This window comes from Pteropus medius, unplaced genomic scaffold, assembly GCF_902729225.1.
Source record: "Pteropus medius unplaced genomic scaffold, Ma_sr-lr_union100, whole genome shotgun sequence".
In the NCBI taxonomy this organism is placed as follows: domain Eukaryota; kingdom Metazoa; phylum Chordata; class Mammalia; order Chiroptera; family Pteropodidae; genus Pteropus; species Pteropus medius.
The window spans coordinates 6849174-6868496 of record NW_024344371.1 but is presented as its reverse complement, the minus strand read 5'-3'; the positions used below and the strand labels follow the sequence as shown (position 1 = coordinate 6868496).

Genomic DNA, 19323 nt, shown 5'->3' with positions numbered 1-19323 from the left:
AGAAGGACAAAATTTAGAACTTCAGATTTTGCCATAAAGAAAGATTTATTGATCCAGAAGGTGCCAACGGAGAAGATGAGAGACCTAATCCGCAAATCCATCTTTTCAAAGTACAGAGTTCAGGCTTCTTTTATGTCAAGGGAAAGGAAAATGAGAGGGGCTAATTTTTGTAAAAACTTAAACCCTAAACAGAAGTCCTCTAATGATTAGCATTGCTAAAGCAGGAGCTAATAGCCTGAGAGCCATGGGGGCAACTTCAGTCTCGAATAAGATGGAGTCAGAGAGAGGCAGTATTTGTCTGTTACTCTTAGCCGTGATACATGTTTTCAGAAGATGACTCCAATTCCTGTGTGTAGATAGTCAGGGCAAGAGTAGGAGCTGGTGATGGCTTGAGCAGTTATTGAGATTTAGGTGCGAGATAGTGGCTTGGGCTCCTGACATAGCAGTGGAGATGGTGATGAAGATTTGGTGCATATTGTACTTTTATCATAAAGGTAACAGGATTTGTTAATGCATGGCATATGATGTAAGAGAGAAAGAGAAAATTCAAAGGTGACTACAAGATTTTTAACCTGAACATCTGGATATCGGTGTGGTTTCTTGAGATGGAGAGCAGTGAAGAGGAGCAGTCGGGCTGGTATGAGTTCTGCTATGAACATGTCGACGTGACTGCCTCATACATCCATCTGTGCAGAGACATTGAATATCATTGTATAGATGGCACTGTGTTTTAGGGTAGAGCTCAATGATAGAGGTAGACATTTGTGTCATCTCTGTATATTTGGTATTTAAAGCCAGGTGACTGAATGAGATCCTCTAGGACAGCAGTTCTCAACCTTTTGGCACCAGGGACTGGTGCTCCTATGATAATCTAATACCTGATGATCTGAGGTGGAGCTGAGGCTGTGATGCTAGTGCTGGGGAGTGGCTGCAAATACAGATGAAACTTTACTCCCTCACCTGCCACTGCTGCTCACCTCCTGTTGTGCAGCCCTATTCCTAACAGACAACGGAGTGGTACCGGTCTGCGGCCCAGAGATTGGGTACCCTTGCTCTAAGAGAGTAATTATAAATAGAGAAAATAAACTTTCTGGAGAATGAGCCCCAAACCCTGCAGCATCTAAGGCTGGAAAGAAGAGGGAAGATTCAGTGAACTGTGATTCTTAGAGTCATCCCATCAAGTAGGAGGAAAACCAAGTGTTTTGTTGGAAGGAGGGAGTGATCAGCTGGGTCAAATGCTGCTGGGATGTTGCTTACAAGAACTGAGAATTTACCCATAGAATCTGGCAATATTAAGGTCATTGTCAGTTTTAAGAGATTGGCTTGAGAATAGAGATTGGACAGACAGCTCACCAGCAGTTGCTTCAGATGTATGCAGTGAACACAGATACTTCTTATAAGGAGAATTTCTGTAAGGGGGACAAGGGAAATGTGGTTGAATTTGGAGCGCAAACTATGCCTTGAGTATTTTGCCAGCAATCTGAATTTTGATTGTTGTGTTTGAAGTTTTGTGAAGCACAATGTTCTGATTCCTAACACATTCCAGTCTCAACTAGTGAATTTTATTTTCTATGAATTTAGATTGAGATCAAATTTCCTTTGGTTCTCATTTTCTTGGTTCTCTGTGTTCAACAAACTACAGTTTATTTTCAGCACTGATATAATCAGTATAGTTCACCATATATATGGTGAGGTTTAAAATACCATGTTGAACTCAAACGTTTCAGTTTTAATTTTTACACATACCTGTTCCCTCCCAGTGAAAAGGAATATGAATTAGTGCAGTGATTGGATCTAGACGAAATGACATAGTCACAGGCCACCCTCTTATAAACTGGTTGCTTCAAGGATACGATAGTTTTCACAACTTGTAGTTGCTGGGCTATTCAGGTGACCCAGATTTCTCAGATAGTATGGTGTAAACTAGATTCCTCTCAAGAGGGTTTTGTTCTGTCCTCTTTTAAAAGTAAATAAACTTTTCTCAAAATGTCTCACTTAAAACCCTTTCCACACTGGCTCCTTCTCTTTTTACTGTCTTGTGATTATAAGCCAATTGGGTCATAGAACTACAAAGGGAACAGAATGAAGAATGTCAAGGAGTTTTTTAGGCATTGCCTGTGGCAACTCTTGGAAACAGGAATCTTAGGCTCAGAAAACAGTGAAAGTATCATAGATCTTCATGAGGCTATTTGTCTATATTGTTTTCCACTGTGTCTCCAGGCACCCAATAAAATAAAAAACATAAACTTGTACTGAGATAATTTATGTGACAAGGTATTAGTATTATTATTGGCAGGTCATTTACAATTTTTTAAATAATAAATTTTTAAAAATTTTTTTAAAAATTATAGATGACCTGCCAATAATAATACTAATACCTATTATTATTAATAATAATACTAAGGAATTAGCATTATTATTGGCAGGTCATCTACAATTTTTAAAAAATACAAGTAATTTCATATTAGCATGTAGGTATTTATAGATAACTGTTCATATGTATGAAAAAAATGAAGGAAATTCACCTACTTAATGCTACGTTGTAATATAAGGTTTTACCTTTATATTCATTTTTACTGTACCCTAAATCAAGGAATACAAACATCGATAAGATTTTTTTTCTTTTCTCGGTGTCTAATCCTTTACTCCAGCTCTTGAGATCAAGTGTATTTGCTTACTCTCACCATTCTTCAGACTTAGTCTTTGTAAATTATCTATATCTGCTTTTATGAGGGATAGCAACAAACCATTGGTCAGTTTTGCTGGAAATATAATACATTCTCCATGACCCAATAACCTGAATTAGAGTCCTAGGGCATCCCTGATATTCATTAAAGCCCTTACAGATATCTTTTCAATACAAGTTTAGGATTTTGTAGGTAGGGCCAAAGGCTGCTCTTGACAGTCTGCTCAGCTGAGGACATCTGACCACTTTGAAAGTGAACCGAAAGTCTAATTTATTAAAAATTATTTCTGGTAGGGTGGCAGGTGGTTTTATTATCTTTGGCTACTTCTGACTCTTCCACAAGCTACAGCATTCTTTCCAGAAGCTGTATAGCATTTTACAAGGGAGAAGAAATTCTTTCCTCTCTTGGGGAACATCAAAGTAAATTAGAAAAATTGTTTTCATTTTGGTCCTTTAAATCATATGCGCACTGCCTGCTTATCAGTACAAAGAAGAAAAAGTACACCAGCTCCTTGGAGATTTGGTTTTTGGGAAATGTGATTTTTATTCATGGAACCAAAGGATCATTAGCAGCACAATCAGAACAATAGAATTCCACAGTATCAATGCCAACATCCAAATCTGTGGCCCTTGCTTGATTCTCATACAATACCTGAAATTAATGCAAAAGTTTTATGATATTAATATAGGAGAGTTTTAAAAATCAGTTAATTAAAATTATTCTTCACCACTTATAAGTTAGTTTGAAAGAAAAATAAGACAGGTATAATGAATATATGGGTCAGAAAATTCACAAAACTGAAAGTGAAGAAGGCCTTAGCATAGGTCTTTTTAGTTTCAGGACCTGGCTAGAGCCAATTAGAAATCATGTGAGCTATAGGAACCAAGCAGAAAGAGAACACTGAGCACGCAAAATGTATGCAACTGAGTTGTCCCTCATCTAGAGTTTTTGGTGAAGAACAGAGTGGCCTAGAAAATCATGGTTTTCTTATAATTAACTTACTTATAACTATTATAGTTATTATCTGTAATAACAAACATTTATCAAGAATTTACTCTGAGTCTGACCCTATTATAAATATTTCTTATGTGGTAGTTTATTTAATCTCTACAATTTTCCTGAGGGGCAGTCAATCAACAAATAAACAATATTTATATATATATATACACATGTGCATATACACACATGATGCATGTTACATATTTATACATAGATGCATCAAATATAGAAATGTGATTGGGAAACAAGTTTCTTTATAAACATTAATTATGATAAGGTACATAATGAATTTTCAGAAGGATATAGTGTATGCCACATTTTCCAAACATGCCTCAAACTTCATTATCATAGAGCTTCTCGTGGAGTTAGCGCATATGCATTGGAAAATGTTAATTTAATCACTGAACTCAGATCTAGGTTCAGGGGATTCTTAAATAAATGAGCTTTTTGTAAGGTCTCATGAACATCCGAGCTACAAAGCAGATCCTGCCACAAGCATTGTACCCAGTGTAGGTGACCGTGAGATGTGAAAGTCTGATGATATGTGAGCCAGTGGTACTTTTTTCTGCCTTTAATCAAAGGAGACTCAACACCATTATTTTTAAGGATGAAAAAGAACACGTAAGATTTTTGTACAGATGCTTCCTCCGCCTGGAACTCCCATCTCCACCACCCTCCATTAAAAAAAAAAAAATATTAGCATTGGCTCTGAGCTAAAATGTCATTTCTTCAGAGAAGTCTTTCTAATTCCCTGCCTCTTCCTTTGTTATAATCCTTTGTTATATGCTTTTTTTCTTAGAATGCTGCTCCAATTCTTTATATAACTTGTCTCACTGTGCTGTAGTACCCTCATGTGTGTGATTTACCTTTGTCTGTGTCTTCTACTTGTACTTGCTTGCTTATAGTCTTTTCTCATGAGAAGAAGAAATCAGTTCAGGTTTGATTTATTTATATGTCTAGCCATGAAAATTATGCCTAAGTGTTCAGTTTTTGCGGAGTGAAGGCAGGATTGTGAGCATTTGTGGTGTGCCATGATATGTTTGTACTCACCTCTTGTGAGGGGTGGTATGTTTGCTTGTGTGCCAAGGTGATCCAAATGAGTTCTCATCATGATCCTTGGATTCATGACATCAGCTTTTCCACTTCAATTGGAAGGCCTGTGTTTATACCCACTTCTTGTTCCTCAATGATGGTAAGAAAAAGTATTTCACCTCCAAACTCTTCTCACTTCTCACCTTCATTTCTGTATTTATACCTGGGGCATAATCCAGGCAATTTTCCTCTCACCTGTACCCTTCTCCACTGTTATTGTATCCCTGTTTATTACACATACCTAGATCTACCCTATTATTTTTTTTAAAAAAATTACCTAGAATAAAAATAATTTAATCAGACATTTAGAACATGAGAGTAATAGTTAAAATGGAGATTGTTTGTTTATTTATTTTACTGAAGATTGTTTTAACTGAACTTCATAAATTGGCAAACTGTTTATGCTGTTCTACTACTATTTGAGAGTTAATGTCATCTTTAAGATTATATAAATACATTGTTGCAAATCTGTGCTTTAAAAATTAGAAGTCTTGGTCATTGGTCTATGTATGTTTAATGTTAAAATTTAGTTTTAATGTAATGGAAAATTATACTTCATGTATCTGAAATACACACCTATAGTTTACTAATAGAGTTATCCTTCATTTATCATTATCACTGAAGATGTAAAAATTTTTGAGATAAAGGCAGAGTACATTTTACTTTCCAATTTTGTCTTAGAAATGTAATGGAAATCTTTTCAAATGTATTACTTAGCTCTATGTATATGTTTTTTTTTAAATCTAAGGGACTAATAATTCTGTAAATATTAATTATACTTTTTTTTATAATGCAATACTCCTTTGAGGGTGGGATGTGTAAGACTGACTGTCCCTTGTCTTAATGACCCCAACCAGTTTTTCCGTTACTGTAAGCTGTCTATTTTGCTGTCAGCTAGCCTTCAATGGATATTCTCACTGCCCCCACCCCTTAATGACTTGTCTATCTAGTAAGAACTGAGATTGTCAGAGAAGAGGTGCTGCAAAATTCATTAAGTTATTTACCTTGTTTTTGTTCAAATCCAAAATCTTGGTAAGCCTGCAACCAGGGCTTTCTGACAAAGAAAACTGCTCAGAGTTTTCAGTTCTGAATCATTGTTTGCTGGACATTTATTTGGCCCCGTATTTCCTTTCTAAGAGAAGCAGAACTGAAAGGAAAGATCGAGGAGTCTGATTTAGGAGACTAGGCTATCGCCCTTGTTCTGGCATTACCTAGCGTTGTAACCTTGGATAGATTGTTCTGAGTACCAGTCTACTCATCTCTAAAGTGAGAAGATAAAATAAATAAAGCTTTTCTTCTCCAAAGTTAATGATTCTGACTTTTTGGTAAAACCTTTTTAGTTGCTGTCATATTCTTCATTTTATCCAGTACATACATCCATTATCATTAATTCATTAAAGTAATGAACAAACATGTAGCCTTATTATGAAATGTAAAAATTCTACAGTATGAGATAATGACAGTTTTACTCAGAGCGAGACAAAGAGTGTGAAGTACATATTTTCCATTTCCAGGATGCACATCCACAGACCTAATTACTGTTGTGTGAATAATTTCGGAGTGCCTACTAAGACTTCTAATAGCTATCACCAACTAGTAATCTGTCAAGATATAATGCAGGATAATATGTTTTTATACAACAATGGTGAGGTTCTTATTAATTAATACCATCTATAATTGTCTGATATGAACATTAATTTTAAAACTTAAAAATTATATACAACAAAAACAATGATTTAAAATACCTCTAGGAAGTCTCTACACAGAAGTTCCTGCATTAGAGTTAATGATGTACTAAGTAATTTCTTATGGCTTTTGTCTTTTTAATAGATGACATATTATTCAAATTAAAATACAGAAAAAAGTTTCTGCAACAATTAAGCACCACACTGAGTCACATCTGCTGCCTCAAAGATAAGTAGATAATTTATTAAACAGACTTCTTTAGCAATATCTGATGCAAAACATCATTATATTTGTACGCCCAAGGAAGAAAAATGTATAGTGTAGCTTTATTCCCCAAGATATTGCAAGTTTAGGTTATATACATGTTTCTATGTCTTGTAGTATTTTAGAGCCAAAGTCTACCACTTTATATTTAATCTAAACTTTAATTCCAAACGATTCCATGCAGGCCCTCTCTTTGATGAAATGTATTTCTTCCTTCCTCAGATATCTTTTTTCTTCTGTTTTTCTTTGCTGTAATATAAATAGATGGTAAGGCTAAGTTAAGATTCAAATGTAAAATCATGAATGAAAGTAATTGTTTAAACAATGAGATTTTGAACTTAATGCAAAAGAGAGTGTCTAAAAATAGGAGACCTAAGCAGGAGAGAGAGTCCCTAGGTCCGATTCTAGGTCTGTCTTTATGAAGGCAAGAGTGGAATAAATTAAAGTCCAGTCTTGAATGAGAAGAGGAAGTATTTTGGCAGTAAAGTGGAGAGAGGAGGACTAACTAGAGTGATTTTTGTGTTTCTAAACTTGGACCTTGAAGATTGCTGAGGTTGATAGACTCCTGGTATTAAGCATCCCTTTTCAAAGGAAGCATTGGATCTGTGGAGAGGAATCATAGAATTGCAGGTGCTAGTAGGTGAGAAAGACCTGCAGAAGAAGCAAGGCAAGGGTTATAATTATTTGTCATGGTTATCTGCATTTGGGCAGCATGCCTGTGGCCCAGAAAAGATGAAGTAAAACAGAGAATGCATGTGTTACTGGCTCTGTGGTATACAGTTTTGCTGTTTTTCTTGGCTTGGGAAATGTATAGTGCATCTTATTTCAACACTGTAACTATTATTTAGTCTGTATCACTTCAGAAACTGGATTTTTTCAAAGGCTTTTAAAAAATATTTCATGAAAATAAGTATTACAGATTTGTTTTCATGAATCGCATCTTTTGAACTGAGAACTCAATGGTTCTACCAAGAATCTATAATAAAATTTGCCACTAGAAAGATAGCAAAGACCTACATTTGATAGTGGTTCTTGGTTATTATGATAGAATGGCATTCATTCATTTTCTGCATAGCTTGGTGGGGGTTGGACAGTGGGGAAGTTGGGGTGGGTGTTGGAGGGAAGAGAGAGAGAGAGGGAGGAAGTTTTTAACATTTTTATGGTTTCTTTTTCCTAAGATTACATTTCTAAACTGGTCATATAGCTGTGTGGTCATCTTGTGGACTTCTTTTTATCTGTCTCCTTTTGAGGATATGAAATCACCAACTAAAAGAGCCTGTGCCCAAATTTAAACATATTTCAGAAATATACCTCCAAATAATATAGAGTATTCACTTTCTTTTCCCTTTTCATTTACATTTTATAACTTGTGTCTCCTAGTCAAAATCTAGTGTTCACACATTTGTTGTGCCTGAACCACATCCTAATTTTTTGTTGTTACAATTATAGTGCTATGGACGTGATAGTCATCCAGTGGTTATTCACTAAGTATTTTCTTCTTCATTGATATACTTAAATTTTCAGACTGTTATTAGATGATTTTTTAAAATTATAAGGTAATTTTAAAAGGGAATGGTTTAGTTTCCTACGCAAAGTTAATACAAGTTGAAGAACCGTAGTTCTTCCTCATGATATCTTTCAGAAGGATCCAGCTGACTCAAGGATCTACTGCTTTCAAAAACCATCTTCAACGGTCTAACTTTTCCTGCTTTTTACAGCTCGGTTCTAGCACCACTCAGGTGCTACTCCACCAAGGGAGTCAAGGGATATTTTCACCCAACTTTTTAGGCATTCTCATTAAAATAGTTGCTCACAATGTGTCCTCGTTGTCTCTGAACTCCTGGAACAATACATGCTAGAAAGTAGCTGCACTTTTTAATTTCTTTGCTCATTAAGAGCGACCATTCATGGTACCACTTGTTGTAGACAGGACATTTCTTGGGAAATGACTTCAGAATCATCTTCCACAAGAAGAGTGTAATATTCAACTACCTGGTGTGTTCTCTTGTGCAGAAAAATTTCATTTCAGGGTTTTCATCACCCTCTAGCAAAAGTAAAATGGCACTGTGCTTTCATTTCCTAAATAGGCCATCTTTCTCTCTCTCTCTCCCACTCTCTTTCTTTTTTGCTACTTGACTAAGTCATGGATTAATTTGTTTCTGGTATTGCTTGCTCCTCGCCCTTTGTTATTGGCCTCAACTATGGAAAAGCACCCTTTGTTCCTTAGAGTTCCCGTTGGCCAGGTCATATTTCAGCTACTCATTAAAACGTGTATTTATTCTACTCTGGAGCACATTGTCTGGCCAGCCATGAATTTATAGTGAAATGTAACAGTAAATTGTGCTCTGTGGTCAAAAATGCCAAATGATACACACAGCAGCACAGAGGTTTCCAGCATAGGGTAGAATTAAAGAGCTTAGGACCAGTGCCGGGATTGTTGGCCATATTTTCACAGTGGCCAGTTTTGTTAGAGTCGAACTTGGAGAGAGCTTGAAATCACTTATCTCCTATGTTTGCGCCCACAGCCACAAAGCCTCTGAGAAACATAGAATTGATCTTGTAATAAGCTCCAGCTGAGTTTACAAGCCTCTGAGCCTTTCTGAAAGCCTGTTTAGTTTAATGAGGGTTTTCAGATTTCAAAGCTCACACACCTTCACATAAAAACAGATGATTATGACCAAATTAGGGAATGTTGTTTCATGAGTGTTTTCCCCCAATATGTTCTCTTCTCAGTTGTCAGGCATTGTTCCATCACACTTTTCACCTTCCAGACATCATTTTTAAGTATAATTTTTGAAAGTCTTATTATATATAGTTTCTATTCATACAGACTGTTAATGTTACATAAAAGCAAAGATTTTATTCTCTTAACAGTAAAAGAAAATATGCATATATATTTTGCTGTCCAATAAAAAAGGTACAATCTGAAAAAATATGGAACCTTCAGCTTCTGCTACCATGGCAACTGTCCCCAGAGGCTAGGCATCCAAATTCACCCCTGTGCCCTGCTTCACAGGGCTCTACAACTTTTTCTGAATGTCTTGTTAATGAAGAGCGAAAATCCAAGTCTATGACCCAGTAAGAAGGAGTGGGTGAGAAAATATCCATACCTCAGTTTATATATTGGACAGATAACCTTCATGAATTTTAATGACATTATCATTTAAAAAAAATTAGTCTTTTTAAATAATAGCTTTAATGTGTGTGACATATATTCATATTATTCTACTCAGTCTTATGTTTCAGAATGTTTTCTATATCACCCTTCGAAATCTAATAATTAGGATGTGAGGCATGTAAGCCTTACTTGAACACTAAATCATTTTTATTACATTATACCCATGGTTTTAAAGAGGCACAACATAGAACGTGATGTTCCAATGTCAGCAATACAGGAACACTGACAATTGGAATATAGAGATGTCCTCGAAAAAAGCAAGAGACGTGTGGATGAGGCCAGATTGCACCGAGGCTGTGATGAGCTGGCAGAATCCTTGTTTCTTAAGAACCTTCTTCAGTTTACCCACCTCACCCTTCTTCCAGACAAGCACATTAAGAAGGCATTAGTTAGAAGACGCTGAAAAGTTTAGCTCTTTTTTTAGGGAAATAATTGCTTTTTCATATCTCTAACTGTCCAGCTATTGTTTTCTTATTCACTCCAACCCAAGCACAGAATCCTTTGAATTTTCTCTCTCCTCTTGAGTCAGAATCAGCTACCCATGGTTTTGGAAAGGATATGCTAATAAGATCTGTGTATTAATGTATTATCTTTTGAAGAACTTGTATTCTAATCAGGGACTATAATAGATAAAGTTTAACTCAGTGTAGCTGACACTGTGGTTTGAGAGTTATATGATAATTATTAGATCTTGTATTTTTATATCATTACTAATCTTAAAAATGTACTCTTACCCATAATGGACATTTTATTTTTCTTGAACTTACTTTTCTTGCAATTATAATTTACATAGCATTAAATGTACTTAAAGGTTGGGTAGAAAGGATTAGTACTCTTTGTTTAAATCACACATGAGTCTGACTTCCACGCACAAGTAGTATCTAGTATGGGACATGCTCGCTTGGTCCAAACAAGTAGAAAACAGTACAAAATGTATAAAATGCCTGTTTTAGATGGCCTGCTTTAGCCGAGGACTATGATCACTGAGAGAAGGGCAACAAACAAGGTAAGGGCTTCAATCTTCTGAGCTTTCTACCCAGAAGTAGGATACAGAGTGTAGTTTAGGGAGAGAGAACCCAAGCAGAGCCTGGTTTGGCTGTGTGGAAGAGACATAGAATAGAGCTCAAAGAGACCAAGTCAACAGGATATTTAGGGGAGGAATACTGGAATGGGACTTATACAAAGAACAAACTCCACAAATCTGGGCAGGGATCCACTTGAGTAATGGACTGATATAAATCTGTGTATATATAGGATGAATATCTATAAGGCAGAAGATAGAACAACTGTTGGGAAGCTGTGAAATGAACACTTTCCAGAGCTCACCTAAGACTAAGAGACAGTTGAATTTCTATCAATCAAGTAGGAAAGATTTCACTGAACACTTGAGGCATTTTATAGATGTTCAAAGAGTCATGCCTTAGTAGTAGGGCTAAACTGTCCCTAGAGCAAATACTACTTTAGAGCTGCCCTAACAAGGCTTAAAAATAAGTCTTGAAAAGATAAAACTGATCTGCAAGTACCTTAATGTTTTGCCAAACCAATATCAACATTCTGTAAAGAAAGACAGCAAAGTCCAGTTGCTCACGTTACTTCATAATATCTGGCATCTAATTAAAACAGTATACATACATATGAAAAAGCAGGAAAATATGACCCATAACCAGAATTGAAAGAGTAAATGGAAACAGACCAGAAATGATAGAGGTGAAGGACTTAGCAGAAAAGAACCTTAAAGGATTCGTATGAAAATAAGGTGAAAGGTTTTTATACTGGAAACTATAAAGGACTGCCAAAAAAATTAAACACAGATAAATGGAAGGACAGCCCATGTTGATGTATTGGAAGAACTAATATTGTTAAAATATCCATAGTACCCAAAGAGATCTACAGATTCAATGCAATTCCTATTAACATCCCACTGGCATTTTTTTACAAAAAGAAAAAAAGCCTAAAATTCATATAGAACCTCAGAAAGACCATAAATAGCCCAAATATTTTGGAGCAAGAAGAGTAAAACTGGAGGCATGACACTTCCTGATTTCAAAATACATTATAGTAATTAAAATAGTACAGTACTGACATAAAAAGAGATACATAGACCAATAGCCAGACTGGCCAAGCAAAAAAGAGAAGACACAAATTAAAAATATAAAAAAACTAATAAAGAGACATTACTACAGACCCTACAGACATTAAAAGGGTAATAGGAGAATAATATGAAAAAACTTTTTACCCATAAATTTGACAACTTAGATGAAATGAATAGCTTCCTTGAGAAATACAAACTGCCAAAGCCCTCTTAAGAGGAAGTTGAATCTAACTTGTGCTATACCTATTAAGGAAATTGAATATGTAGTTTTAAACCTTCCAAAAAAAAAAACAAAAAAATCAGGCTCTAGTGGCTTTGCTGGAAAATTCTATTAATATTTAAGGGAGAACTTAGACCAATTTTATATAGATCCTCCATAATATGCAAAAAAAATGAACCTCAATCCATATTTTTTTACTTCATTCAAAAATTATCTCTAAGTGGATCATAGGCCCAAAGCTAAAACCCCCAAAATAAAATTTGTGGAGTAAAATATAATAGAAATTTTATGTTATCTTAGATTGTGCAAATATTTATTAGATATACCAAAAGCAAAATCCGTAAAGAAATATTTGATAAATTAGGCTTCAGAAAAATGAACTTCAGAAAACAGTGTTAAGTGAATGAAAAGACAAGCCACAGACTGGAAGAAAACATCTGTGAGAAACCTCATGAACAACTTTTATATGGAATATATAAAGAATGATCAGAACTCAGCAATAAGAAAACAAACCATTTTTTAAAGGGACAAAGGAGTGTATGTATTTTAAATAAGCACATGAAAAGTTGCCCAGTATCATTAATCATTGAGGATATGCAGGTTTAAACTATGAGATATCGTAGACTTATTGGAATGTCTAAAAAAAAAAAAACAACTGACATTGTGAAGTGCTATTAGGGATGCAGAGCAACTGAAACTCTCCTTCATTGCTGGTGGGAATGCAAAATAATACAGCCGCTTTAAAAACAGTTTGGCAGTTTCTTACAGAATTATCCATATACTTCCATACATCCTAGAGAAATAAAAATTTATGTCCCCACAAAAACCTCTAAGTGAACATTTCTAGCAGCTTTTTTGTAATAGTCAAAACTAACTCAAATTTCCCCTCAATGAGAAATGAAAGCATACACTTTGGTACATCCATACAGTATAACGGAATACTCCTTGGCAATGAAAAGCAACAGCCTGAACAAATCTCAAATTCATTATGTTAAATGAACAAAAAGGCCGATTCACAATTATGAATTGTATGGATAAATTTTGTGGGGGTGTGATGAAACTATTCTATATCGTGGATGTGTTGTGTGTACTATATATGTGGCATGTGGTTATGGTATACATTTCTCAGACCTTGCAGAACTAAACACTAAAATTGTGCATTTTGTTGTATGTTAATTATACCTTAATCAATCATTTACATAGCATAAAAGATTAATTTAGCAAATGTCTTAGATCTGTACACTGAAAACGCAAAACATTTTTGAGAAAAAATTTAAAAGAAACTAATAAGACAGTTTGCTTTGTTCATAATAAAATGGAAGTCTTCCCAAACTGACGTATGCTTCAATGCAATATCATTGGAAATCACAACATAATTTTTGGTAGAAATTGACAAAGTAATTCTAAGATGCATGTGGAAATTCAGAAGACCTATAAATAATACCAAAGGCAATCTTGAAAGGAAAAAGACAAAGGGCTTACACCACCTGAATTTAAGGCTTAGTATTAAGTTCTAATAACAAGCATAGTGTGATATTGGCATAATGATGGACAAATAACTAAAACATAAATTTATCACGTAACTCAGAAATTCTGTTCCTAGGTACTCATAAGAAATGAAAAACATATGCCCACTGAAAAACGTACAAAAATGTTCATAGCATTTGTATTTGTAATGACCGCAAACTGGATAAAAATCAAATGTTCATTTGTGGATTAATGGATAAACAATTATCCTAGATCCATGCAATGAAATACTAATAACTAATAAAAAGAAGTGAATCTCAACTACAGTATGTATAAATGTGTCTCAAAAACATTATAGTGAGCAAAAGAAGCCAAGCAGAAAAGAGTACATAGTTTACACTGTATGATTCCATGTGTATGAAACTCTACAGCAAGTGAACTATTCTGTGGTGACAGAAAGTAGATCTGGGTCTAGAGTCAAGATTGTGGTGGCATCGACTAAAAGAGAGTGCAGTAAAATGTGGAAGTTGATGAAAGTATTTCGTGGCTTAATTATGATTTGGTCACTGTTCATAAGATTGTGGATTGACAATTTTGTGAATTGTTAAAAATTTGCTTTAAGATTCTTAATGATGTTCCTACCTTTTGATCAAATAATTCTACTTTTAAAACAGAATTCATCATTTAGGGCTTTGGTTTGAATTTAGGGCCTTTTTCTGCATTAGAAAGAAGAGAGGAAATGCAGGGAATAATAATTTTTAGTATTATAACAGTAATTTTTACTATTATAATTTTTTTAGGTTTGTCCATTATAAAGTATATATTTCATTTTGCTTTCATTATATGACTGCAATCAAGAGATGGTTCTGGAGTGATAAACTTTTAGATTATCCCTGGAAAGACAGTATAAACTAGGTACAATTCTTAAAACAAATTAACTTTTATCTATTCTACTTTTTTTCCTATGAAACCTAGATTGCGTGAAAACTAAATGCAATGCAAGGGCAGTTACAGAGGAACAGTTGGGCTGTCTACCCTGGTGCTTTCCTGAGGCAGAAGAGCTAGATAACACTATTGCCCACACAGAGAATATGCTTTGATGTGTTGAATCATCTCTTATTTTTGAATATGCCGAAATGGACTGACATTTTTTTGCAAGCAAATTGCAGCAGTATGTGTAATGGAATTGTAATAAACCGATTCCCATTTTTATGCTATTGGATTGCTATAGGTCATGAAAACGTACACTTCTTTCCACCTATTATATTTCTTAACCAACTTACTGCCAAGAATTTCCTTAAATCTTACCTCACATTCTCTTGTTTTCTGACTAATTAGATCATTTAATCATTATTGCTCTTGTGATATGTGCGTGATTTCTTTCCTCTTGACAAGGAGTCATATAAATATCAATATTGCCATTCATTTTTATTTTCCAGATATTTCGAACTTTTCTAATTAGCTTTGATTTATGCCTTGATGTTTATTTTTATTTTAAGTTTAGGAGGATTTTTATATTTAACCTATTGTAATATTTGTATTTGCAGTTCCCTGAATGTGGTTTCTATGGAATGTATGATAAGATCCTGCTTTTTCGCCATGACCCTACCTCTGAAAACATCCTTCAGCTGGTGAAAACGGCTAGTGATATCCAGGAAGGCGATCTTATTGAAGTTGTCTTGTCAGGTAGTATACTTTTCTCTCTCTCCATAGATCAATAATTAGTATATGAGGAATTCTTATGTATAAGTTTTTAAGGCCACATAGAAAACTTATATCATACTTGGCCCCAAAAGGAGATTTTAGTGCTCTGTCTACATGTACTTTCAAAATTCTTTTGGAAAAAGCAAAAAGTTTCCTTTGAATAAGCTGTTTCCACACCCAGTACTGTTCCAGTCACTCCTCCAAACTTCACACTCTCCCCAGTTCCCAACACACTCATAACTTCATTCATTATCTTGAATCATTTGGACAGCAGCAAAAGCAAACAAAAAAAATTTTTAACAGTGAAGCTAAGACATATCAAGGCCCCAAATGTACAGAGTGTCTGGAAACCAAGAAATAATAACAAGACTACGAAGGCATTACTTTAATTGAATCAAAAGTCCCTTAGCTATAAGCCAAGACAAAGGTGAAAACCAGAGCTCAGCGGTTTATAGCACATCAGGCTATGCTGTGTGCTACCTAACTACCTAACTCACTCCCTGAGAAGTGGCTGCATTTCCCTCTGTCCAAATTATATTTCTTGTTTAGGATTTCGAAGTTATGACTGTGCCTATCGATACAGAAAAATGAACGTGCTTAATTTTTTAAAGAAGTGCCAGAGAACAGCTGATGATCATTACAATATTCTGAAGGGATCCAGATTTCTATTGTTTAATTTTTGTTAAAATTGAATCATTGAGAAATTCAGATTGCATCTCTGCTTTCTCCTTCTAGCCTTCTTTGCTTGGTAGTTCTTTGACTAAAGGCAGTCCATTAGCTTTAATGATTCTAGACTTCATTTCCTCAAGTCCCTCAATTTGTTCTGTGCCCAGTATTTGGGTGTACTGATTATAATTCAGTTGGTCTTTGCTTTGATCATCTATCATTGTGCGAAGTCCTAGAATTACTACACTTTCATTTTGTAGATAGATCCTGTAAAACAAATTGTTTTGCTAGATAAAACTAATTATTTTCCTGTTGTTTATAGGGTTGCTAAACAAACCAGCAAAAGCTTTCACAGTTTTTATTAATTATTTTGGGAAAATCACTTGCTTTGACTGGGTTCTCCCATTTACTTTTTTTGGAGGGGGGCGGGGGAGGCTCTTTTAACATTAGCTTAATGCACCCTGGCCTCAGAAAACTAGTGCCTAGATGTGTCATTTACTGAGTTTCTTATTTCTGAACACTAGAGGCTGCCTAAAATAAATTATTCAGGGAAATCACGTACTGGACCTATTTTCACCATAATTCACATTAAGCTCATAGCTAGACTGCTTTGTGGTTAATGTAATGTGTTTTATGAGTCTTTCTTTCTTGTGGCAATACCCAGAAATATATAAGAATTTTTAACATTGTATTTTGTAATCTAATTGATTTTTCTTTCCATTTTACTTTTGTTATCAAGCACCTTAGTTGTCCCAGACAGACTGAATGCAAGCTGTATGTGGGTTTGCGTGTGAGGGAGAGGGCTGCCCATTTGCCTGCCCTCCAGGTGTCAGTGAGCTAGATCTGCCCTTCTCTATACTGACCTACCTGATGCAGCCCTCTAGAGTGCCCCAGCTGCACAAGGAACTGTATTTTGCTTTGCCTCTTCCATCTTTGCAATGGAGAACTTCTTTGTGCTCATACTTCATTTCTTTTGCCACCCGCCCTTTATGTTTTCATCTCTCTTGTCTCCCTGGCCTCAATTCCTGAGGGAGCATTTAAGGGCAGGCCTTTCTCTCACCTGTTCCCGGGGGCAGCAGGATGAGGAAGACCCCTCCTACTTTTATCAGCTATCTTGTTGGTATTTAAAAGGAGCCATTCTGTAACAGCCCAGTTTCAATTTTGAGCCTGGAGCTTTTGAACCCTTTTCTCACTCCATATAATCTCACTACCCCAAAGTCGTTGAACCTTTAAATTATTCAATTATGTATATTTAGTTAAATATATATTCAATTTTGTTTAGTGCTCTAACATTTATCTGTAAACTTCTTTGTAAACTTTATAAACTTCTTTCTATCTAGCTCCTCTTCCACTCTAATGCTTAGCATTGTGATTTTCTCAATAAATATTAAAAAAGTTTTTCCTTAAAACCACCAACCTTTTCATATTACAACCTTGTTTTTGCCCCTTACCGCTTACCTCCTTTTCCTCTACTCTTTTTAGTCCCCAAGTCCCACATGATCAAATGCCTGCTGTTTCTTCCCTGTCTTGTTGCCTTACTTGCAGCCTGTCTGTCCTGAAGGTGATGCTTCATTCTCTTCCATCCGGGAGACCTTGCTGCTGATTTTCTTCCATTCTTAGGTGAGGAGTCGAATGAAATGGTTCTCTCCTCATTCCCTATTTTCATTTTTGATCATTTTCTGTACCACCCTTCTCCAGTTCCAATGATATCTATTTCACTATTTATGTTGTCTTCTTTACAATATTGCATTGAGATGGTTTACTTCTTTGAAGGCTCATTTGTTTTTAGCCTTGGCAATAACGTCAACATCAACTCCTACTGTTTCTTTCCATTTTCCATACCCGGTCATCTTTGGCATTGTTGACATGCATGTTTATCACTCTTCAGATTCCTTATTATTGCTGTCTGTTGTCTGTCACCTGTAGCATAGGCCCATACCTGACCTCACCCTAAAGCATGGCTGCAGCGCTGAGGCCGCTATTTGGCGGCACTCCTCCTCCATTTTGTCCATTGTTACCTAAGGCATACTCCTGTTCCCTGTCTTTTTCACTGTAGTTTTCAGCCACCTCTCGACCATTTTTGGACTGTATTTCTGCCTTTCTTTTTCCCTCTCCACAGCACATGGCCCAGTAGATGCATGTCTTGCATCACTCTGATGCAGTCTCAACTACTTTGTATTCTCTTTACTCTTGAATGGTCTGTCGTGACTGTCAGTAATCTAAATTACTTCACCAGCTGTGCCTGTTCCTGAGACGCATATGACTTCTAGACACACAGTCCCCTGCCTACATGGCTTGATGCAGATTCATCTCTCACCTGGCCTTACCATTGTTCAGCGATCTTTTCTTCCCATCCTCTTGTTACTAAAGATATGAGGTTCACAATAAACATATATGTGTTGGTTGATTGGCTGTTGGCTATCATATTTGAAGTTATCATCTATACAAAATTTTGTAAAAATATTTTTTCTAAAAATATTTTTTCTAAATAGATCCTTAAAAGTTAACTGAAGTTCAAGTCTCTTTGCAGTGCATTTGCTCAGCGCTGACAAGAAATTAGTGCCCGTGATGTGGGCAAGATTGCATTGCATTATAATTTGAGGCAAGACAAATGGTAGCTACTAAGACTCTTAAGGCCATGGGTGCAAGGAAGCTCAGATCACATACTTACTCCTGAACCAGTCCATGAAGAGGATTGAGTACTGTGACTGGCCACAGAAATATGCCTTTTCTTCGAACTGTGATTAAGAATCTGCTTCATTCAAACTGCAGTGGGTAAGGACGGTAGCGAGGACAAAACACTGAGTGTCCCATCTATTGCCTTTCAGCCAGTTCCAAGGCATAAGCATGCTATGGAAATTTTTCTCTTGAAGACTAAAATTTTACTGTTAGAATTCATTTATCTAAATTTTTTTGTTTTTCCTCATCGAAAATTAAATTTCTCTATATAGTCTGACGTAAACGTAATCTGGTTCTTTTTATATTTAACCCACATTCTACCAGTAGGAACATTTTCTGATATAGGAGTACAATAAAAATGTGAGAAAGTAGGTAAAAAAATTAAATACTTGAAGAAGGTAAAATACTCTTGTCTTTTCAGACAACATCAGAAATTTTCTTTGCTTATGTTATTTTCGGCTGAGACCTTTCATCATCTGTTAGTACACACCAGGCTGCTCACAGCTAATTTGCTGGGTTTTCTTCCCTTTTTCTTTTTGAAAAACATGACTTATGTGAGCTAGTGAATTTAGACCCAGTAAGCCAGGAA

The 19323-nt window shown here is 35.6% G+C and overlaps 1 protein-coding gene and 1 long non-coding RNA gene across 4 annotated transcripts in view; one reads left to right on the top strand and one right to left on the bottom strand.

The window, feature by feature from the left end:
- The window catches only part of PRKD1 (protein kinase D1), a 277719-nt gene that overhangs the window by 126842 nt on the left and 131554 nt on the right, over window positions 1-19323 (top strand). For all 3 annotated transcript variants that reach the window (XM_039870448.1, XM_039870449.1, XM_039870450.1), the window contains one exon: window positions 15233-15371. In XM_039870448.1, coding sequence (XP_039726382.1) covers window positions 15233-15371 — 139 coding nt within the window. The remainder of the gene's footprint in view (window positions 1-15232; window positions 15372-19323) is intronic.
- Window positions 3206-6146, bottom strand: LOC120608558 (uncharacterized). The gene is made up of 2 exons (XR_005654427.1): window positions 5783-6146; window positions 3206-3338 (listed from the first exon to the last, which is right to left on the bottom strand). It is a non-coding gene; the product is annotated as an uncharacterized LOC120608558 (long non-coding RNA).